Below are 24,253 nucleotides of genomic sequence, written 5' to 3' on the forward strand. Positions count from 1 at the left end.
GTGTGTGTGTGTGTGTGTGTGTGTATTTGTCTATGTACCTTTGTGTTTGTGGATTTTTTTTTGGTCTGGTTGCCTGTGTGTGGAAAAGATTAAGTAATCATGCATTCATTCAACAAATATTTATTGAGCACTTACCATAAACCAACAACTCTGCTACATGCTGGCTATACAGTGCTATCCTCTACGATAACAGAGTATAATAAGACATACGTCCAAGGTGAGGAAAAAGTAACTGTGTTTCAGGACCATAAGTTAACTCCCTGATACTGAGAGGACATAATAATGAAAATCAATTCTTTTAGTTTGGTGAGAGTAACTTATGACTCCATAAGTGTCAGTAAAAGGAGAAGACCATAATGTCAAAAGAGAGATAAAGGATAAGAAAAGCAGGCATTGTAATGGAAGAGGAAGACCTCTTCTGGAATAAAAGAAATTAAACAACCCTGTTGTGCAGCCTAGACAGCTTACTCTGTAGATTTGGGTGTGTCTGCTAAGTGTACTTTGGAGAGACCTAGGTAGAATAACACCATCCAAAATTGTTGGATGTAGAAAACTAAACAATTATTGTATTATTATACAGACATATCCACCTTTCAGGAAATGGAAGGAGACCTAATTAAAACTACTTGGTAATCCTGAAAGGCTATGGAACACACAGAATTGTTATTCCTTTACAATCTTTTTCTTCAGCAAATTTTTCCTATGTGACCAGGGTAAGCCCTCATTCAGTTGTTCATGAGCATACATATTGGATTTCTAGAGTCTCCAATTAAAGAAGTAAACTTCCCCATTTATGAGTTTGCACCATAAACATTTCACCAATCACTTATTCCTCTGTTTCTCCAGAATAAACTCCCAACATACATTAACAAACTGAAGAAAAGAAGACATTGATTTATTTAGACAAATACTCACTACTTAACTAAGTTGGCAAATACTAAGAGGAATTTTTTTGTGTGTAGTACCTTATCAATTGTTGCTGCTCAATTAATACTTAGCAATTACTTGTTGATTCAATTTGTTCATCTTATTTTTTAACACATACTTATTTTAAGAAATTCTTTCTAATTTACTTACCTGACAGTATCTGTTTGGCTACTACTTTCTGATGTGGACCTAAAATGCAAGTGAAAATAATGCTTCTAAGTTAATACTTTAAAAAAAGTGTGCCTTCATAACAAATGAATGTCAGACCATTTTGTAACCTGTATTAACGCTTTTATACCACTAATTACCACTAATGCATCATTTCAAAAGATTACTAAGTTACAGTATGCAAATAAGTAACATTCTTATTTACCAATATACCATGTCCATAGAGAATATAAATGTCAAGTTCTCAAACAGAGGAGAAGGAAAACAGATTTGTCACTTCCCAGCTCAGAATATATGCTTGATTTTGAATGCCTGATTCTGGCCTTTAGGTTCTAACCTAATGTTTTGCCCACTAGTAAACAAATTACTGCAGGAGGTGATTTAAAACCCTCACTGACTTCTAAACAATCAGGCAGACTGGGCTGACAGGGTAATTTCCACCTCCTATTTAACACACAGAGTAATAGTGAAAAAAATAACAAAAAATGCTAATGAAAATTTAAGGGAAGGAAGCGACATTTCTAATGATAGTCTGAAAAAAAAAGAGGATATAGAAAGCACGAAAGGTAAATAGGAACTAAAGCTGAATGACCCTAGAGGTCGGGGAATCAGTTAGGGAGTGGAGCCCACCTGGAAAACTGGAGCTGACCACCTCCTCTAACCTTGGAAGCCATGAAAGGCCATACCACCCACTAAGTGGAGATAGTATTATCATGAGTCTTAGAGATGCTGCAGGGAGATTGCTTCAGAAGTATAGGTGGAAAAGGATCACCTAGAGACACAGGAATCTTAGGTGCTTAAAATGCTTTAGGGATATGGATGGGATAAAACATCAAATACAGAAAGAGGAATCTTAAGCCTTTACTGTACAGGTTCAGGATACTAATTCATGTTTCCTATGAATTCTAGATGTGTAACATCTATGAATTCCATGTGTACCAAACACCTCAAAAGTTTATGACTGGGAGGGGAGTCTGTGGGAGAATGGATACATGTATACGTATGGCTGAGTCGCTTTGCTGTGCACCTGATACTATCACAACATTGTTAATCGGCTATACTCCAACAAAAAATTAAAAGCTTTTAAAAAAAGTTTATGACTTAGGAGGGTAAAACAAAATAATCTTGACAAGGAGGATTCTACAAAGCAGGATATGCAGAATTCTCATGAGACAATCATTGCTGCTTAAGATGGACTTACAATCAAATAAAAAAGCCAGTAAGAGGTAATGTTCACCTCTCGCGGAGTAAACTAATGAATTCATACACTAACAATTATAGGTAACAGGAAAAACTTCAAAAAAAAAGAATGCTTAGGATTTCCATAGAGATTAATAAAGGAACAGAATTCATTAAACAAGTAATGACAGAATGAGACCGGCCAAGATGGCAGAATAAAGATATTGAGCTCACCTTCTCTCACACCAAAATCACAACTATTTGCAGAACAACCATAGATGAAAAAGACCAGAACCTACATGAAAAGATCTACAACTAAAGATATAAAGAAGGAACCATACGAAATGGGTAGGAGTGGCAGAGTCATAATACAGTCAAGACCCATACGTCCTGGATGGGTGATCCACAATAGGAAAATAATTACAATTGAAGGGGTCCTCCCCAAGGTGTGAGGTGCCCCACATCAGGATGCCCAGCCCAGGAGTCCTGTGTTGGGAAGATGAGTGCCCAGAACATTTGCTGAAGGCTAATGGGGCTCACTTTTGGGAGACCAGAGAGCTGTGGAAAATAGACTCCATTCTTAAAGGGCACACACAGAATCTCACACGCTCCAGGATGCAGGGCAGAAGCGGTGAGTTGAATGGAGCCTGGGTCAGACCCACCTGCTGATCTTGGAGAGTCCCCCGGAGAGGCAGGAGGCAACCAGAGTTCACCCTGGTGACACAGACACTGACGGCAGACATTTTGGGGAGCTCATTCTACCTCGTGGACACCAGTACTGGCAAGTACCATTCTGGAATCCTCTTTCTAGCCTATTAGCCCCAGGACTAGTCCCATGCCCGCCCAACATCCTACAGGCACAAGTACTGGGACAGCTCAGGGCAAGGAAATAATTGGGCAGGGACACAGCCTCACCCACTAGCAGACAGGCTGCCTTAAGACTCCCTGAGCCCACGGCTGCCCCTGGTTATGGCCCGGCCCACCAGAGCATGCAGGGCCAGGCCCCGAACAGCAGTGCACAGGCACTAGACCCAGGACCCCCATGGTTCTGCAGCCAGAGACCCTGGGACCCAGCTCGACTCCTAAGTAGGCGGGCACCAGCCCCAGAATCCATAATCCCACCCACTAGAGAGCCTGCTCTAGACTCAGGACCAGGCTCACCCACCAGCAGGTGGACACCAGGCCCAGGACAAGGGCAGCCCCATAGCCTGTTCCCCCCCCCCCCCAACTAGAACGCCAATACAAGCTTCAGGACACACTGGGCCCTGAAGCCAGCTGTGTCAGGATCTAGCCCCACCCACCAGTGGTCTGACACCAGCTCTGGGACCCCTGGGCACTGTGGGCAGACCCCAGGATTAGCTTTGTCAGTGGGTCAACAATAGCCCCAGGAACTGGCTTCACTCACGGGGCGGTTAGCAACATCTCCAGGATCTCCTAGACCCCAACTCCACCCACCAGTGAGCCAGCACTAGCCTCGGACCCCTGCAGGGTTTCACATCCAGCTGTCTTGCGACCCAGCCCTGCCAACCAGGAGCCCACAGCTTCCACACAAGGCAAGGCCTGGCAACCAACCAGACCAGGGACCAGCCAAGCCTATAAAACCACTTACTGTAGCCAGCCTGCCACAACAGAAGGACCCACACAGCCCACATAGGGAGCAACCGTAGAGCATATAGCTCTGGTAATGAACAGGGAGTGTGCTGCTGGGATACATAGGAAATCTCCTACAAAAGGTCACTTCTTCAAGATTGGGAAACATAATCAACATACCAGATACATGGAAATCAAACTAGCAAGTTAGGTGAAATGAGGCAACAGAGGAGCAAGTTCCAAACAAAGGACAAAGATAAACTCGTAAGAACTAAGTGAAATGGATACAGGCAATCTACCCAGGAAAGAATTTAAGGTAATGATCAAAAAGAGGATCAAAGAACTCAGGAGAAGAATGGATGAACAGAGTAAGAAGTTAAAGAACAACCAAACAGAGATGAAGAATATAATAACTGAAATGAAAAATACACTAGAAGGAATCAATAGTAGACTAAATGATACAGAGGAATAGATCAGGGAACTGGAAGAAAGAGTACTGGCAATCACTGATGCTGAACATAAAAAAAAAAAGAAATGAGAACAGTTTAAGAGACCTTCAGGACAACATCAAGCATATTGACATTCACATGATAGAAGTCCCAGAAGGAGAAGACAGAGAGAAAGGGGCAGAGAACATATTTGAAGACACAGTAGCTGAAAACTTCCCTAACCTGGGAAAAGTAGTAGACATCCAGGTACAGGAATTACAGACTGGGTGCTTAAACAGCAGACATCTGTTTCTTAAAATTCTGGAGGCTGGGAAGTCCAAGATCAAGGTGTCAGCAAATTTGGTTCCTGGCGAGAACCTATTTCCTGGCTTGCAGGTGGCTGCTTTCTTGCTGTGTCTTCACGTGGTGCAGAGAGAGAAGGAGCTCTAGTCTCTCTTCCTTGCCTTATGAGAACACTAATCCCGTCATGGGGACCCCACTTTCATGACCTCATCTAAACCTAATTTCAGCCCAAATGCCCAACTCCTAATACCATCAGATTGGGGGATAGGGTTTTAACATGTGAATTCCGGAAGAGGAGACATTCAGTCCATAAGACTACTTAAAAAATCATTCCAAAATTTAGTACCTCAAAACATTTATTATTAACTCTCTTGGTTCAGTGAGTTGACTGGGATCAGCTGAGTAGTTCTCATTTGGGGTCTCTCATGCAGTTGTAGTCATGTGTCAGATGGATATCTAAGATAGGTGGATGTTCACACGCTGTCAACTAATGACAACTATCAGCTGGGAGCTCAGCTGGAGTTGTCACCCAAAGTGCCTGCATGTGGCTTCTCCACGTACTGGAGCATCTTGCAGCATGGCAGGTGGGTTCCAAGATAGAGGAATGCAACAGCAAGCATTCCAAAAGGCCCAGGTGACAGTTACATGACCTCTATATTAGTTATACATTGGTGATTACATACAGAATCATAAAGAGATTCAACTACTTCTTTTGGTAAGAATATTTCTTAGGTGGTATTGTGCACTTCCAGTGGAAGGGACGTAATACCTGGTTGTTTGTCTTTTTATGATAACATCCATTGATGATCAAACATCTAGATAAAGTAATTCATCAAGAGTTTAAATTTGCATTTTTCAAAGATCATTCTGGCTAGACTACAAGTTCTCTTAAAAAGAAATAAATGTCACAGTTATGTACAGCTTTATGAGAATGGCAATCAAAACCAAGTCATAATGATATAAAGATTTATTGGGTATCTCATCCTGGTTTGGTCATTTTAATAGTCTAAAAATAAATAAGTTCAAAGGGAAGAAAAAAAGGAATAAGTTGTTTTGGCATACTCTTTCCCTGATGCTGTTCAGTTACGTCAAAAAGAACCTCAGGGCTTCCCTGGTGGCACAGTGGTTGAGAGTCCGCCTGCCGATGCAGGGGATGCGGGTTTGTGCCCCAGTCCGGGAAGATCCCACATGCCGCGGAGTGGCTGGGCCCATGAGCCATGGCCGCTGAGCCTGTGCGTCCAGAGCCTGTGCTCCGCAACGGGAGAGGCCACAACAGTGAGAGGCCCGCGTACCGCAAAAAAAAAAAAAAAAAAAAAAACCTCATTAAAAATTTTTATTTGAAATAAAACATCAGTCCTTAAAGGTTAACAAAACATTAATTCATTAACCCCACAACCAGGATAGATAACTGTAGTCTTAATCATTGGGTTGCAAGTGCTTGCTTTTTCTTTCCTTTCTCCTTTTAAAAAATTTTAAAAAATTAATTAATTTTTCTGGCTGCATTGGGTCTGTTGCTGTGCGCAGGTTTTCTCTAGTTGTGGCGAGTGGAGGCTACTCTTCATTGTGGTGCACGGGCTTCTCATTGCTGTGGCTTCTCTTGTTGTGGAGCATGGGCTCTAGGCGCATGGGCTTCAGTAGTTGTGGCTCGTGAGCTCTAGAGCGCAGGCTCAGTAGTTGTGGCGCACAGGCTTCAGTAGTTGTGGCTCGTGAGCTCTAGAGCGCAGGCTCAGTAGTTGTGGTGCATGGGCTTAGTTGCTTCGTGGCATGTGGGATCTTCCTGGACCAGGGCTCGAATATGTGTCCCCTGCATTGGCAGGTGGATTCTTAACCACTGCGCCACCAGGGAAGCTCTAAAATTTTTTTTTAATTTAGGTACAGTCGGTATACAATATTTTGTAAGTTACAGGTGTACAGTATAGTGATTCATAATTTTTAAAGGTTATACTCTATTTATAGTTATTATAAAATATTGGATTTTCCCCCTGTATTGTACAATATGTCCTAATAGATGACTATAAGGAAACAGAAATACAAATCCAGGAATCAGAGTGTCTCCAAAAGGATCAACCCAAAGAGCAACACAAGACACATTATAATTAAAATGGCAAAAATTAAAGATAAAGAGAGAGTATAAAAAGCAGTATGGGAAAAGCAACAAGGTACATGCAAGGGAACTCCCTTGTATGTACATACATATTAATAAGTACATATTTATTAATAAGTATGCACATATTAATAATTACTTAAATGAAAATGGACTAAATGTTCCAACCAAAATACATAGAGTGGCTGAATGGATACAAAAATAAACCTGTATATATGCTGCCTACAAGAGACTCATTCAGTGCTAAAGAAACACACAGACTGGAAGTGAGGGGATGGAAAAGGTATTCCATGTAAAAGAAAAATTAAAAGAAAGTTTGGGTAGCATTACTTATAGTAGATAAAATAGACTTTAAAGCAAAGGCTGTTAGAAGAGACAAAGAAGAATATGATATAACAATCAAGGGTTCAATCCAAGAAGATATAACAATTGTAAATATATATGCACCCAACATAGGAGCACCCAAATAATTGAAGCAAATTTCAACAAAAATAAATGGAGAAATCGAGAATAACACAATAATAGTAGGGAATTTTAACACCCAACTTAGATCAACAAACAGATCATCTAGACAGAAAATCAATAAGGAAATATTAAATGACATATTACAACAGATCAACTTAATAGATATATATAGAACATTCCATCCAAAAGCTGAAGAATACACATTCTTTTCAGGTGCGCAAGGAAAATTCTCCAGGACAGAGTTCATGCTAAGCCACAAAACAAGCCTCGGTAAATTTAAGAAACATTGAAATCATATCAAGCATCTTTTCCGACCACAACACTACGAGACTAGAAATCAACTATAAGAAAAAAAAACTGCAGAAAGCACAAACGCGTGGAGGCTAAACAATATTCTACTAAATATCCAATGGATCACTGAAGAAATCAAAGAGAAGATTAAAAAAAAATACCTGGAAACAAATGAAAATGAAAACACAACCATCCAAAATCTATGGGATGCAACAAAAGCAGTTCTAAGAAGGAAGTTCATAATTATACAAGCTTACCTAGGGAAACAAGAAAAATCTCAAATAACAACCTAACCTTATACTTAAAGGAACTAGAAAAAGACGAACAAACAAAACCCCAAATAGTAGAAGGAAAGGAACCATAAAGATCAGAGTAGAAATATATGTAATAGAGACAGAAAAAAAAATAGAAAAGATCAATGAAACTAAGAGCTGGCTCTTTGAAAATATACACCAAATTGATAAAAACTTTAGCCAGACTCATCAAGAAAAAAAGAGAGAATCCAAATCAATAAAATCAGAAATAAAAGAGAAGTTACAACTGACATCACAGAAATACAAGGATCATAAGAGACTACTAAGAGAAACTATATGTCAATAAAATCAACAATCTAGAAGAAATGGACAAACTCCTAGAAATGTACAATGTCCCAAGACTGAACCAGGAAGAAATAGAAAATGTGAATGGATCAATAATCAGTAATGAAATTGAAACTGTGATTTTAAAACTCCCAGCAAACAAAAGTCCAGGACCAGATGGTTTTACAGGTGAATTGGACCAAACATTTAGAGAAAAGTTAACACCCATTCTTCTCAAACTATTTTAAAAAATTGCAGAGTAAGGAATGCTTCCAAACTCATTCTACAAGGCCAGCATCCTCATGATATCAAAACCAGTAAAAAGAAAGGAAGGAAGGAAGGACGGAAGGAAGGAAGGAAGAAAGAAAGAAAGAGAGAAAGAAAGAGAGAAAAAAGAAAGAAAGAAAGAAAGAGAGAAAAGAAAGAAAGAAAGAAAAAGAAAAGAAAGAAAGAAAGGAAGGAAGGAAGAAAAACAAAACTACAGGCCAATATCACTGATGAACACAGATGCAAAAGTCCCAGACAAAATATTAGCAAACAAAATCCAACAATACATTAAAAGGATGATACACCATGATCAAGGGGGATTTATCCCAGGGATGCAAGGATGGTTCATTATCCATAATTCAATCAATGTGATATGTTACGTGAACAAGTTGAAGAATAAAAATCATATAATCATATCAATAGGTGCAGAAAAAGATTCTGGGTACAAAATTCAACTTTCATTTCTGACAAAAACTCTCCAGAAAGTGGGCATGGGGGAACACACCTCAACAAAATAAAGGCCACATGTGATAAGCCCACAGCTAACATCATACTCAATGGTGAAAATCTGAAAGCATTTCCTTTAAGAAAAGGAAGAAGACAAAGATGTTCACTGTCACCACTTTTGTTCAACACAGTAACAGCATTCCTAGCCATAGCAATCAGACAAGAAAAAGAAATAAAAGGAATCCAAGTTGGAAAGGAAGAAGTAAAACTGTCACTTTTTTGCAGATGAAATGATACTATACATAGAAAATTCTCATCAATGAATTCAGTAAAGTTGCAGGATACAAAATTAATATACAGAAATCTGTTGCATTTCTATACACTAGCAACAAACTATCATAAAGAGAAATTAAGGAAACAATCCCATTTACCATTCCATCAAAAAGAAGAAAATACCTGGGAAGAAACCTACCTAAGGAGGCAAAAGACCTGTACTCAGAAAACTATGGCACTAATAAAAGAAATAGATGATGACACAACAGATGGAAAGATATACTATGTTCTTGGATTGGAAGAATTAATATTGTTAAAATGATCCTATTACCTAAGGCAATGTACAGATTCAATGCAATCCCTATCAAAATACCAATGGCATTTTTCACAGAACTAGAACAAATAATTCTAGAATTTGCATGGAAACACAAAAGACCACTGATAGCCAATACAATCTTGAGAAGGAAGGACAGAACTGGAGGTATCACACTCCCTAATTTCAGACTATATTACAAAGCTACAGTAATCAAAATAGTTTGGTACTGGCAGCAAAACAGACATGTAGATCATTGGAACAGAATAGAGAGCTCAGAAATAAACCCACACACTTATGGTCAATTAATCTACAAAAAAGGAGGCAAGAATATACAGTGGAGAAAAGACAGTCTTGTCAGTAAGTGGTGCTGGGAAAACTGTACATCTGTATCTAAAAGAATGAGATAGAACATTTTATTACACCATATACAAAAATAAACTCAAAATGAATTAAAACCAGAAATCATAAAACTCCTAGAAGAGAATGTAGACAGAACACTCTTTGACATAAATTGTAGCAATAGCTTTTTGGATCTGTCTCCTAAGGCAAAGGAAACAAAAGCAAAAATAAACAAATGGGACCCAAGTAAACTTAAAAGGTTTTGCAGAGCAAAGAAAACCAATGAGAAAACAAAAAGACAACCTACTTAATGGGAGAAAATATTTGCAAGTAATATGACCGAAAAGAGGTTAATATACAAAATATATAGCACATCCAACTCAAAATCAAAAAACCAAACAACTGATTAAAAAAATGTGCAGAAGACTTGAATGGACATTTTTTCAAAGAAGATATACATAAGCTAACAGACACATGGAAAGATGCTAAACATCACTAATCATCAGAGAAATGCAAATCAAAACTACAACAAGCTATCATCTCACATCTGTGAGAATGGCTATCATCAAAAAGACCACAAAGGGGCTTCCCTGGTGGCGCAGTGGTTGAGAGTCTGCCTGCTAATGCAGGGGACATGGGTTCGAGCCCTGGTCTGGGAGGATCCCACATGCCACGGAGCAACTGGGCCCGTGAGCCACAACTACTGAGCCTGCGCGTCTGGAGCCTGTGCTCCATAATAAGAGAGGCCGCGATAGTGAGAGGCCCACGCACTGCGATGAAGAGTGGTCCCCGCTTGCCACAATTAGAGAAGGCCCTCGCACAGAAACTAAGACCCAACACGGCAAAAATAAATTAATTATTTAATAAACTCCTACCCTCAACATCTTAAAAAAAAAAAAAAAAGACCACAAATAACAAATGTTAGTGAGGATGTGAAGTGAAGGGAATCCTCATACACTGTTGGTGGGAATGTAAATTGGTGCAAACACTGTGGAATACAGTACGAGGTTCGTCAAAAAACTAAAAATAGAACTACCACATGATCTAGTGATTTCACTCCTGAGTATATATTGAAGAAATGAAAATACTACTTCGAAAAGATACACATACCCCAATGCTTGTAGCAGCATTATTTACAATAGCCAAGATATGGAAGCAAAGTTGTGTTCATCAACAGATGAATGGATAGAGGATGTGGTATATTTACACACAATAGAATATTACTCATCTATTAAAAAGAAAGAAATTTTGCCATTTGCAACAATATGGATGGACTTAGAAGGTATTATGCTTAATGAAATAAGTCAGGAAAAGACAAATACTGCATGTTATCACTTACTTGTATAATATAAAAAGTGAAATGAACTAGTGAATATAACAAAAGTAGAGTCACATATGTAGAGAACAAACTAGTGGTTACCAGTGGAGATAGCAAGGGGGCGAGGGACAAGAGAGGGATAGGCAATTAAGAGGTATCAACTACTATGTATAAAATATATAAGCTACATGGGTATATTGTGCAGCACAGGGAATATTGCCAATATTTTATAATAACAATAAATGTAGCATAATCCTTATAAAAATTATTAATCACTATGTTGTATACCTGAAACATATAATTTTATAAATCAACTATACCTCAATTAAAAAACACATGACAGAACTGAAAAAAAAAGAATTGTTGATTTTGAATTGTTTAGGGAAATCACCTAGAACACTAAACAGAATATAAAATATACATAAAAGTCCAGTTAAGAAACATGGAACAATTTAGACACAGAAAATTTAGAATGGGGGAGAGTCAGTATTTGAAGAGAAAAAGTCTAGAACTTTTCCAAAATTGAAGAAAGGTATGAGTCTTCACACTGAAAGAAAATATTGGGTCCAGCTCATGATTTTTAAAAAAATCTCTACCAGAATACATTATAACAAAATAACAACTCTAAGGACAAGGAATACATGTACAGGCTATGTTAGGCAGAATTCTAACAATGGCTATGTTAGGCAGAATTCTAAGATTCCCATTCCTTGGTTATTCAAACACTTTTCAAAGTACTGCTCTGAAAAGATTTTGCAAATGTAATTAAACCTCCAAATCTGTTGGCCTTAAAATACAGAGATTATTTTGGTGGGCCTGACCCAATCAGGTCAGCCCTTTACAAGTAGAGTTTTCTCCTGCTGGTAGAGGAAAGAAATTAAGAGAGAGTCAAAGCCTTAGGAATACTTATATTACTCTTGCTTCTTTAAAGGTGAAGGGAGGTACATGAGTAGCAATGCAGGTGGCCTCTGGGAGACGGAGGGGCTCCAAGCAGACAGGCAACAAGGAAAGAGATACCTCAGACCTACAGCTGCAAGAAATTGGATTTTTCTTACAACCCAAATGAGCTATGATCCCAGCCTGGCCTTCAGGCCTTCAGGTCAGACTTGTGACAACCCAGCCAAATCCACCTGGATTTCTGACTTACAGAACTTGCTCATAGTAAATGAATGTTGTTTAAGTCACTGAGTGTGTGGTAATTTGTTATGCAGCAATAAGAATGCAATGACTAGGTAAAACTCCTATTAATCATAAAGGAATAAATGAATCAACACACTAACAGAAGATTTATCATCATCAATAGTAAATGCCACATTACACTGACATATCTTCAAATAGCGAAGGCAAAATAACTCAGCATAGAAGTCTATACTACATAAACTCATACTCAAGAGTGAAAATAAAGATAATTTTAGGTGGATAAGATAAATAGTTTACTACACATAGACTCAATGATGGAAATTCTAAGAGAGGTACTTCACCAAAAGGGAGATTGAACATTAAAAAAATGGAATTAAATTCAAAAAAGAATAGTGAGTAAATAAGTTACAAATATGTAGTGAAATCCTAGTATGTTTTGATTAAATATAATAATGATAATGATGACTTATTTGTATCAGGTTAAAATTCAGGAGTAACTGAAAGCCAAATGATAATGCTATGGAAGAGTGAAGAAAAGAGTATAAGGTTTAATGGTCTAAGATCCATAAATTGTTCGAAGAAGATTATAAGTACTTTTATATCTAAAATTGTAACTTCATCTACATTTAATTTTAATAATTTAATAAACCATAATATAATAATTAAAGAATTAAAGAATATAACTAGAACATATAATGACCAAATTGATAGAAGGAAAGAAAAAACAATGAAAGCACAATCAATATGATGGAATACATGAAAGTAGAAAGAGAAAATACTGAAAACGCATGATAAATAGAAAAAAAACAAAATGGTAGAATTTAGTCTAAACATATCAGCACACATATAAATATATAAACATATTCAATTCAACTATTGAGAAACTCTTGAGGTTACATATTTTAAAATTCCATTGGCATGCTGTTTTCAGGAGACCAAATTAAATAAAAGGTTGAAAGTAAGGGGATGAAAAGTTACATTAGATAATGTAATAGAATAGAATGTTGGTATAGCAGTTATAAAACAGTAAGGACAGAATTTATGGTTAAGAAATATTAACGGGGACAGTATGTTATTTATTAATGTTAAAAGAAAAGCACAGCTAAGTCAGTGTAATTAGTTCTCATCAACCCAAAATTATTATAGAAATTTATACATGAGTTCTGTCATGTACAATCTATCAAATGTCAAGCATTTGCTTGTTTGTTTACCCAAGCAGTACATAAATATAACCCAAGCTGGGTAATTTCCAGGCACTATACATCCTTTTTCTTTACTAATTATACATATCCTATCTTTTATTAGAGTCAGCCATTTTATTCCTTGTTTCCTCAGAGTAGACTTCCAATAAGTATTTATTAAATGAATAAAAGACTAATATACTAGAAACTAAATTACTATATACTAGTAGCCTGGTTTTCAGTGGATTACTTTACCAAACTTAGCTGTTCGAACAGTATCTAGACATTGTGAATTATTCATTCTTAATTTTCAACATGTATCTTAAGATGCCTTCCAATTTACCTACCTGCTAGCATTTCTGTGAGTGCTGCCTTCTGATCTGGATATTAAAAAAAAAAGGAAAATAGTGTCCAAAGTTAGTCTTAAGAGCGCTTGCCAACTGCATAAATAAAAGTCAGGCCATTTTATAAGCAGTATTCTCTCTTTTATACGGTAAGTTACCAAAAAAGAAAATCATGTCCAAGGTCACTGAACAAAGATGCAAATAAATAACATTCTTATTTACTTATATACCTCATCCACAAAGAGTGCATTTCAAACTTGTACTAAAGAAATTATCAAGAAGGCACAAATTTTCTTTTCCCTTATCACTTCTAAACACAGAATATAGGTTTGACCCTGAATTCCTGATTCTGACCTTTATACTCCAACTTTTAATTTTTTATTCATTGATAAAGAAATGCTACATTTTATAAGTTAAAACCCATATTGACTTCTAGACAATCTGACAGAATGAGCTGGTGGGACAATTCCCCTTTCCATTCCTCAAAGAGGAGTGCTGAAAAAAAAATAAGACAAACAGTTAATACATAACTGAGGTTAACAACAAGAAAAGAATTCTCCTGGTGCTAGTAAAAAATGAAGAAACTGAGTTCAAAGGGTAAACAGGAGATAAAAGTGAATGATTGCAGGGGTGTCTAAACCAGTGATATGACTTTGGGACTAGAGATTTAATACCCATTCCTTAGAAGTTATGAGGCCTTTGCATGCAAGGAAACTAAGTGAGCTCCTTAACTGGAGCCATTTAACCTGGGAGCCATGAATGTCCATACCACCCATTACACAGGGATAGTAAAAATTCTGACCAGTGGCCTTTGGAATGCAGCAGGGAAAAGGGGATATGCAACAGGAATAGATGGGGGAAAATGCATCACTGCAGAGTCCCAAGCCTACAAAAAATGTACTTTCAGGGCCCCAGTCACACGCCTACAAATTCTTGAACACCATGCATAGCAGTTGTTCCAAATATTTTGCTTTAAAAGAAGCAAAAATGAAACCACCCACATGTTTATGTCTTCAACACAGGGCATGCAGAATTCTCATGGGAAAAGCATAGACACTGAAAGGAAAAGACACTGAAGAGAAAAGAGGTTTGTACGATTACAAACCCCTAATAGATAATGTCAACAGCCAGAGCAAAACAATGAGTTCACACACCAAGAAATACAAATGATGAAAAAACTTGGAGAATATTTAGAATCTCCAAAGAGATTTCTGCAAGAATAGAATCCATAAGTCTAGAACAGGACAGAGAAGGAAGAATTGGTGAAATGAGAGTGATCTCAGGAAATCAAACAGAATGTGAGATGGAGAGAGAGCTATGAAAGTGCAGTTACAAACCATAAAGACACACTTCCAATTCCGGTCAAGATGGAGTAACAGACTGGATTTACCCTCCTGCCTGAAACAAATGAATATCTGGACAAAATACATTAAATGCTGGTTTTCAGACACTGAATATTAGGCAGGATAGTGATATATGAGAGAAGGGAAGAAAGGTGAGACCTGTGACTGCCCCTTGTTACTGCCTGAGGAGAGTTGCCATCCTGTAGCACAGCAAGGGAAACCCAGGCAAAGCCAGAAGGCTCCCTGAATTGAGGTAATAGGGTGTGCGGATGCCAAGGCAGCTACACTTCTCAGGGCAGAACACCAGAGAAGAAAGGAGGTGCACAGAGAGCTCCTGATGTCTGTGGAGGGTCCTCTTTGAGTGTTCTGCAGAGTACCAATCACTGAACGCAAGTGAAGAAACTCCCTGAGCCAGAGAAAAATGATTAGAAACTAATAAAGGAAGCAATCTCTTGTGCTCATATAGGAACAGGAATAGTTTGTGTTCCCACCATCTGAGTTGAAAAATCTCATAATTCACAGTGAGTTTGGTAGAGTTACATGGAAGGGTACTGCCTCCGTAGTGCTAACCATTCTGATCCTACTTAACGAAGCTTAAAAGCAATGGTGTTAGAAAAACTGAATATTCTTATGCAGGAGAAGAAAAACACTCAATTCATACCCATACAAAACTTAGTTCAAATTAGATATAAGCCTAAATGCAAAACCTAAAACTATAAAACTTTTAAAAGAAAACATGAGAGAAAACCTTCATGAATTTTGGTTAGGCAAATATTTCCTAGCTACAACATCAAAATCATGATCTATAAAAGAAGATACTGATACACTGGATTTCATCAAAATTTTAAACTTTTGCTCTTTAAAAGAGTGAAAAGAAAAGCCTTAGAGTAGAAGAACATATTTGCAAATCACATATATAATAAAGCACTTGTATCCAGCATTTATAATGAACACTCAAAATACAATAATAAGAAAACAAACAATCCATTTTTTAAATGATCAAAAAGTTCTGACTGACTCAATAATAAAAAGACAACCCAATCAAAAAATGGGGTCTTTCAGCTGAAACTGCCATCTTCCAGTAATTTGTCAAAAAGACCAACACAAATGAAAAGAGAAGAGGCACCTGCTATACTTTTAGAAAACATGGGGTTGTTCCTTTGGTCACATACATGGGAATTTACAAAAAAGTGATATTGTAGACAGCAAGGGAACTGGCACTATTTAAAAAAGAAATGTCCCACAAATGTTACAAAAACTGGGAGTCTACAATGTTACCCAGCATGCTGTTGGCATTGTTGAAAACAAACGAATTAAGAGCAAGATTCTTGCCAAGAGAATTAATGTACTTATTGAGGATATTAAGCACTCTAAGAACCAAGATAGCTCCCTGAAATGAAGGAAATATGATCAGAAAAAGAAGGAAGCCAAAGGGAAAGGAACATGGGTTTGACTGAAGCACCAGCCTGCTCCATCCAGAGAAGCACACTTTGTGAGAACCAGTGAGTTGGAACCCATTCCCTATGAAATCATGCCATAATAGGTGTAAAAATAAATGAATAAAAGACCTCCGGATTGTAATTTTAATTAATTAATTTAAAATGGGTAAAATATTTGAATACACACTTCTCCAAAGAAGATGTACATCTGACAAATAACCACATGAAACTGTCAGCATCATTAGTCATTAGAGAAATGCAAATTAAAACCATAATGAGATGCCACTGCACACTATCGGAATTGCTAAAATTAAAAAAATATATGACGATATAAGTGTTGTTGAGAATGTGGAGGAACTAGAACTCTCACATACTAGTGGTTGGAATATAAGATAGAAGAACTGCTTTGCAAAACAGTTTAGCTCTTTCTTTAGAAGTGAAACATATACCTACCATATTACCCCGTTGTTCCAGTCCTGGGTATTAACTAAGAAAAAGAACGCATATGTTCACATAGAAATTTGTATGTAAATGTTCATAATGGCTTTATTTATAACAGCCCAAAACTGGAACGCATCCAAATAACTATCAATAGATGGAATGGATGAACAAATTATGGTATAATCATACAACTGAATACTTATCAGCAATAAAAGGAAAAAAAATGATCACACAAGAACACGGATGGATTGCAAAATAATCATGGTGAGTGAAATAAATCAGACAAAAAGAAGAGTACATACTGTATGATTCCATTTATATAAAATTCTAGGAAATGCAAACTAAGAAAGCAGATCAGCAGCAGTATGGGGACAGAGCAGGTGGAAGAGGCAGGAGTGGGGCTTACGAAGGGGCTCGAGGAAATTTGGGGCATGACAGATACCTTCATAATCTTGATCATGATGATGGTTTCATCAGTGTTACTTTTCAAATTATCAAAACATACAAAATTATACACTTAAAATATATGTAATTTACTGTGTGTCAATTATACCACGATAGAACTATACATTAGAAAAAGAACAAGCTATTGATACACATAACATCACGGATGAATGTCAAATGCATTATGCCAAGGGAAAGAAGACAGACTCAAAAGATTACATACTACAGTATACGATTCCATTTATACAAAGTTCTGGAATTGGCAAAACTATAAGCAAAGAAGACATCTGTCAGTGCCAGGAGCTGAAGGTGGGGTGAGAGGGAATTCTGAGGTGATGAAATTGTTCTATGTTTTATCGAGGTTGTAGTAAGTGTACACATTTGTTAAACTCATAGAATTACATAAACCAAAGAGATTAATTTTACTACATGTAAATTGTATCTCAGCTTTTAAAAGCTTCATTCTTAGTGTCAAAAGAAAAGAAGCAAAAGGAGAAGTATAAAGATGAGGAAGAGAACAACCATCACATCTATCATGGAGGCTAGAATGGAAGACCCTAAAATATAGGGATTTCAGAAAAATAAAAGGGATAGAATGGGGAAGAGTCAATCATTAAAGAGATAATGACTGAGAACCTTCCAGAACTGAAGAAAGACATGATAATTGAAGATGATTGTGAATTCAGAGCTCGAAAAATAAAAACAAACTCATATCAGAACAAGTAATAATTCAGTAACATAATACCTTGGACAAAAGAAAACTTGAGAAGCTAACTTAGAAAAAAAGTGCAAGTATAAAGGTAAAAATGAATTAATTAATCTGACAGCAGACATCTCAACAACAGTAAATGCCAGAATTCAATGGCATCATAAAAGGGTTGACAGAAATAACTGTCCACCTAAAATTCTATACCCATATAGAATTTCAAGAGTGAAAGTGAAATAAAACCATTTCCAGGCATATAAGGCAAACAAGTGATTACACATAGACCATCACTGTAATAACTACCAAAGCAAGTACTTCTCCAAGAAGATTGAACCTAGAATGAAAAAAGCAGGATTCCAAAAAGAATGGCGATAATTATGGCATTGGTACACAAACCATGTGACAAAATTTCATAATATATACACACACATACTCAAAAATGAGTGTATGTATGTAAACACTGGTGAATATGAATAAGGTCTATAGTTTAATTGATAATATTGTACCAATACCAATTCTCTGGCTGTGAAAATGTGCTATGTTAATGTAAGATGTTATTATTGAGAAAACCTAAGTGATGAGTACAATGGAATTCTGTGCTATTTTTGCAACTTTTTATATTTCTTAAATTATTTCAAAACTAAGTTTAAAAAAAGGGAATCATAGGGCTTCCCTGGTGGCTCAGTGGTTGAGAGTCCGCCTTCCGATGAAGGGGACGCGGGTTCGTGCCCCGGTCTGGGAGGATCCCACATGCTGCGGAGCGGCTGGGCCCGTGAGCCATGACCCCTGGGCCTGCGTGTCTGGAGCCTGTGCTCCACAACGGGAGAGGCCACAGCAGTAGGAGGCCCGCGTACCGCTAAAAAAAAAAAAAAAAAAGGGAATCATAAAGAATCTGGAAAATATATTAGGAAATCCTAATAAGTATTAACTAAACATAATAATGATAAGAACACAATAACACAAAACTTATTTGGAGGGAACTAAAAAGCCAAATGACAAACAGATTGAAAAAGATAGGTTAGTGTTAAAGGGCTAAGATCCTTGAGTTATTCAGAAGATTATATACAATGATTAAATTAAGACATTATACAACATTAGCTACAAATGCTAAAAGTTAACAAAAATCATTAAAACAATAAAAACAGAATATAAAAATGTACAAAATAGTAGAAGAGAAAAAGAAAAGAAGAAAAAGCACAATCAAGAAAATGGATTTTTTTTTTTTTTTTTTTTGCGGTACTCAGGCCTCTCACTGTTGTGGCCTCTCCCGTTGTGGAGCACAGGCTCCAGACGCGCACGCTCAATAGCCATGGCTCACGGGCCCAGCCGCTCCGCGGCATGTGGGATCCTCCCGGAACGGGGCACGAACCCGCGTCCCCTGCATCGGCAGGCGGACTCTCAACCACTGCGCCACCAGGGAAGCCCAAGAAAATGGATTTTGAGAGAAGGAAAAAATGCAAAAAAAAAAAGAGAGGATAGTAAGTAGGAAGAAAATAAGATGGTAAATTTCAATGTGAATATATATCATCATATATTAAGCATATAAATGTAACAAACTCCACTACTGCATTTCATATAAAGGCTGTTTATAATGTACCAACTAAAATCAAAGAATGGTTGAAAATAAGGGATGAAAAATATGTAATAGGTAAGTCTAAATTTCAAAGAGCAAGTTGACATATAGCAATGTAAGAGTGAGAATAGAATTTAAGATACAATTATTAATGATAAAAAGAAAATACACCAAGAATATATAACTATGTTGAACATTATCCATTTAGCCACTGCCTCAGAGTATATAAAGCAGAAGTCTCAACAATCGAAGAGAAAGCCGTGACATATTGGAAAACCTTATTTGCCTCTCATAGAAAATGAATTATCAAGTAGAGAAAAAATTTAAAAACCCAGTAAGTATAAAGATGACTTGAAACAGCACAATTAAAAAGTTTGTTCTAAATACAAAGAAAAAAACATACTGTATCACATTAATTGAAGCATGCATATCAAGCATATATTTTTACAAAAAACTGACTTCCTTTCTGGTTCCAACATTTAAGAGTCTAAATCAGAGACAAAGCTTTCCCAATAAGGTAATAAAATTGGAAAATAACTTTTACAGCAACAAAAATAAATCATATAACTGAAAACTAAAGACCATGGTTTTTCATGATTTAAATAAGAAATCGTGCTGGAAGTTTCTAATTTTTTAAACTGAATATCAGCTGTATCTTAAAAACTGGAGAATGTAGATGAAATGATATATAAGGGAGAAAGTTTTCACTTTAAAAGCATATTAGGAAAATAAGAAAAATTGAAAATTAATAAACAAAGCATTAGACTCCACAAAGGTAGAATTAACAAACACATAGCAAAGGTGAAGAGAGTAGCAAAGAGGAACAGACCGTAAGTTAAGGATTATAAACACAAGGAAATATATGGATCTCAACAGAACGACAAATTATATTTTTAAATTACTAATAAAATAGAAAAACCTCTGAGAAGACTGCTCATAAAAAAGAAAAAGGAAAAACAAACTTAGACTTAGATGGGTAAACATATGTATAAAGTATAAATATTTAAAATTAGATATAATTCTAGATATGGCACAGGGATGTAGCCATGTGTAGTAAAAATATGTGATACACATCAGCTTTCAGTGCAGAGGTTGTTCTCCACAGAGAGGGAGATGGGGATTGCAGCTGTATATACAGCGGTTTATTTCATAAGAGAAACAAAATATTCATGTTTATTTCCAGTGGTGGGCAAATGGTTGTCACCTTGTTCTGTCTTTGCTTTTGAACTATATTTTTAAATAAAAATATTTTACATACTAAATTATAAATTTGCTTTCTGAAGACTTTTCCCAGAGAATATTTTTAAAATTATTTCTTACATGAGGCAGCAATGCAAATTGAAACATTTCATTTGTGATATGGCTCATAAATCTGCATTACAAATAAATACTTCTGGTACTTCTCCTGTAGGTGACACAGATCACTGGGCATTTGAAAGCAATAGATATGGATACATTTTAGTTCTTCCTCTCTCAATTACCAAGGCGATGACATTGGCAAGTCATTAAAACCACATTCCAAAATTTTTGCATCTTTAAAATAAGGATATTCAAAACTATCTCAAATAATTAAATGAGATACTGATGTAGCATACAAAATTCCTGTAAAATGTAAAGTATTATGGCTGCTCATAATATTTCCTTATATGTGACTAGATTTAAATGGTACTAAAGTTTAACTTCAGAACACAAATTCAATTTACTCGCTACTTTGGGGTTCCTCTTTCTTGCTGAACCACTTTTTCAAAGGCTTCCATGAAACAGCTACTATGGTTGCTACGACGAGAACAGGTAAAGCAATGTAGGTACCCAAAAGCCACTGCTTCTCCCCAGCCTTCTCAAAACCTCTTTCCTTGATTAAACCTAAAAATAAAAATACATTAAAAAATCAGAGTAAAAAAATTAAGCTGCCTACTTTTACTTTCAAGTTACAGCAAACTAATTACAATGTTCTTAATTTTTATTGTTATTCAAGGAACATGGAAAAATAATAATAGAATCATAATACTTGAGACTATCTCTATAAACTCTCATTCTAAAAGAACAGAAACTAAGTTCCAGAAAGTTCCAATGTATTCTACATTATACAGTAGCTACAGCAAAATCCCACTATAAGTGGAACCCCAAAACTTCAGTGATATATAATCTGCTTGTAAGGTTATCCAACAAACTTGCATTGTTACAAGGTGCATTATCACAGAATTCCACTATATCTGTGCATATCCTGTTTTTCTTTATTAGATTGTTGGCTCTTTGACATTTAGGGATCTGTTTTTACATGCGGAGTCACTGCAGTGCTACTAAAACGTCACTGCCATAAAAAATAGGAGACTTGATTCCTAATCCTAATTCTGCAGCTAGTTAGCACCGGGTATTCTTTAAATTCCATGAGGAGTGGGACTTTGTTTTGCTTACTGTACATGCCTAGTGCCGCATGATGAGCACCTGGTATATATTAGGAATTCAATAAATATTTGCTAAATCAATGAATGAATGACGAAAACTAAAGTCATGGTGAACAAACAGAATATTGTTTTAGCCCCTTCTGTCATCTCTTTAGCAGCAATTAATAGATTTTTATCATTTAAACTATAAACGCCAGAATAAAAACTTATCTTCTATTTCCTTTATTTCTTCTATAACAGACACATTAACAGTGCTGGACACAGGGTGTGTTGTTTGTATAGAGCTGAGACCACAGGATCAGGCATAAAAGGGGGAAAAGGTTGAAAGACAGTTTAAAGGAGAAAGTCAGACATAAGTAAATAAAAATTTTAAGAGATACCCTCAGCTTCAATCATATTCAAAATTAATATTAGGACAAAAAGCAGGATTAAGAAGCATATTTGGCGTCTAGTTCTTGAGGCAGCCTATTTACCTTTTAATTACAAATACTGGTTTCTTTCAAAGTGTCAAAAATCGAACTTTGTCTTTGCGAAGGTAAGCAATTTGAGAATTTTATTAACTGGATACAAGAAGAGAGAGATACTTGCCCTGTCCCCCAGGCAATCTGGAAGGTATTCTGGAGAGTGCTCGGCAATCTGGAGGTCTGTAGCCACTAGAACAGTTGCACGTCATCTCAGAAGTGCACACCTAGAATCATTTTTTTAATTCAAATGATCATTTAAAAATATTTTCTCATAGAAAGTAAAATTATCAGATGGATCATCAAGCTTACTTTTTTATTTTCATCTAGTGTAATTTTATTTGATTTATTTAGAAAGAGAATTCTACAAATTGAATGCTTGGTTTTTTAGCCTAAAGTGCACACACGCACACACACACACGCTAAAAAGCCGCTGTAAAGTGAGGCTCACAATATTTGCACCTGGAAAATTTAACACCTTCAAATGTTCACCAGAAAATTTAGTGTGCAATTTCAGAAACACCTACATAAATTCTAATGAAAATGAGACCATTCCAGTGGTGTGTTAGAGCCAGCCAGTATCAGCTCCCAGGGCTGAGTGTGTAACATCTCTTCCCATCTTCAAGTTCAGTGACATCATGGGGTAGTTTGAAGTATTTGTACTTACAAATGAGGACTTTACCCTTCCTCACACTAGTTGGTAAACATTTACTAGCATAATACTGCCCTTGACCAGCATCAGGTTTGTTTGTTAGCTTTTGTTTGTTTGATTTTTAAGCAAAGGTTTTTTTGTATTCTAAGAGGGCATCAGATAATTAATTTCTGTAATTAATTAATTAATAATAGCAAACAACTTTATGGTGCTATGTGTGAGTCTCTATTCTGAGCACTTTATATAGATTCACTCATCAAATCCTCACAATAGCCCTATAAAGTTGGGACTATTATTATTCCTACTTTACAGATGAATAAACTGAGGCATAGATGTTTAACTTGCCAAAGGTCACATGGCTAGTAAGTGATGGAGACAGGATTTAAACTGAAGCTATCTGGTTTCAGAGTCTCTGCCCTTGACCACTATGCTATGCTACTTCTCAAAATAATATAAAACATCTCTCAATTTCTAAGATCTCAATTTAAGAACATGAATCTAATTTCATGGCTTAAATGTACAGGAAAAAAGTATTCTGTTTGGGTTATCCATTGCCTTAGCTCTATCACATCACCTTCATGTTGTTGTGTGTATATATGTATGTCTACTGTGAAATACCTCACAGAAATATTTCGTCCTTCTCAGGAGACACCATGTTGTCACTTTGTCATAATACTGTGTTGTTACTTTTGGATCACTTGGTTAAGGTGCTGTCTTCCAAGTTTTTTCCACTGTAAGTTACCATGCCTCCATTTGTAATTAATAAGCAATTTGTGAGGAGATACTTGTGAGATTATGAAAGTATCTGGGTCCTCGTAAAACTTTCACCCACTAGTTTTAGCATCCATTGATAATTACTTAACTCCATTATTCCTTCTATATTGTTTATACTATAAAAAAAGTTTTCCCATATCTCCATTTATCTATTCAGTTACTGTTATTGGTAAACATATTACTGATATAGTCAAAGGAGCTTTGACAAGTGTGCCAAGACCAGTCAATGGGGAAAGGAGAATCACTTCAGCAAATGGTGCTCGGAAAACTAGATATCCAATGCAAAAGAATGAAGTTGGACCCTTATCTCACACCATATATGAAGATTAACTCAAAATGGATTAAATACCTAAATAT

General features: G+C 36.4%; 1 protein-coding gene across 14 annotated transcripts in view; it reads right to left on the bottom strand.

Moving 5' to 3' along the window:
* Positions 1-1,054: 1,054 nt before the first annotated feature.
* The window catches only part of ADAM32 (ADAM metallopeptidase domain 32), a 159,792-nt gene continuing 136,593 nt past the window's right edge, over positions 1,055-24,253 (bottom strand). For 8 of the 14 annotated variants that reach the window (XM_049704279.1, XM_049704281.1, XM_049704278.1 and 5 more), the window contains 4 exons: positions 22,598-22,697; positions 21,308-21,467; positions 13,662-13,694; positions 1,059-1,116 (listed from right to left, as the gene is read on the bottom strand). In XM_049704279.1, coding sequence (XP_049560236.1) covers positions 1,074-1,116; positions 13,662-13,694; positions 21,308-21,467; positions 22,598-22,697 — 336 coding nt within the window. In that variant the 3' untranslated portion in view covers positions 1,059-1,073. Of the gene's footprint in view, positions 1,117-13,661; positions 13,695-16,893; positions 16,928-21,307; positions 21,468-22,597; positions 22,698-24,253 lie in introns of all 14 variants that reach the window. The other 6 variants (XR_007474639.1, XM_033415009.2, XM_049704277.1 and 3 more) reach the window with 6 other exon arrangements.

This window comes from Orcinus orca, chromosome 21 (assembly GCF_937001465.1).
Source record: "Orcinus orca chromosome 21, mOrcOrc1.1, whole genome shotgun sequence".
NCBI lineage: Eukaryota > Metazoa > Chordata > Mammalia > Artiodactyla > Delphinidae > Orcinus > Orcinus orca.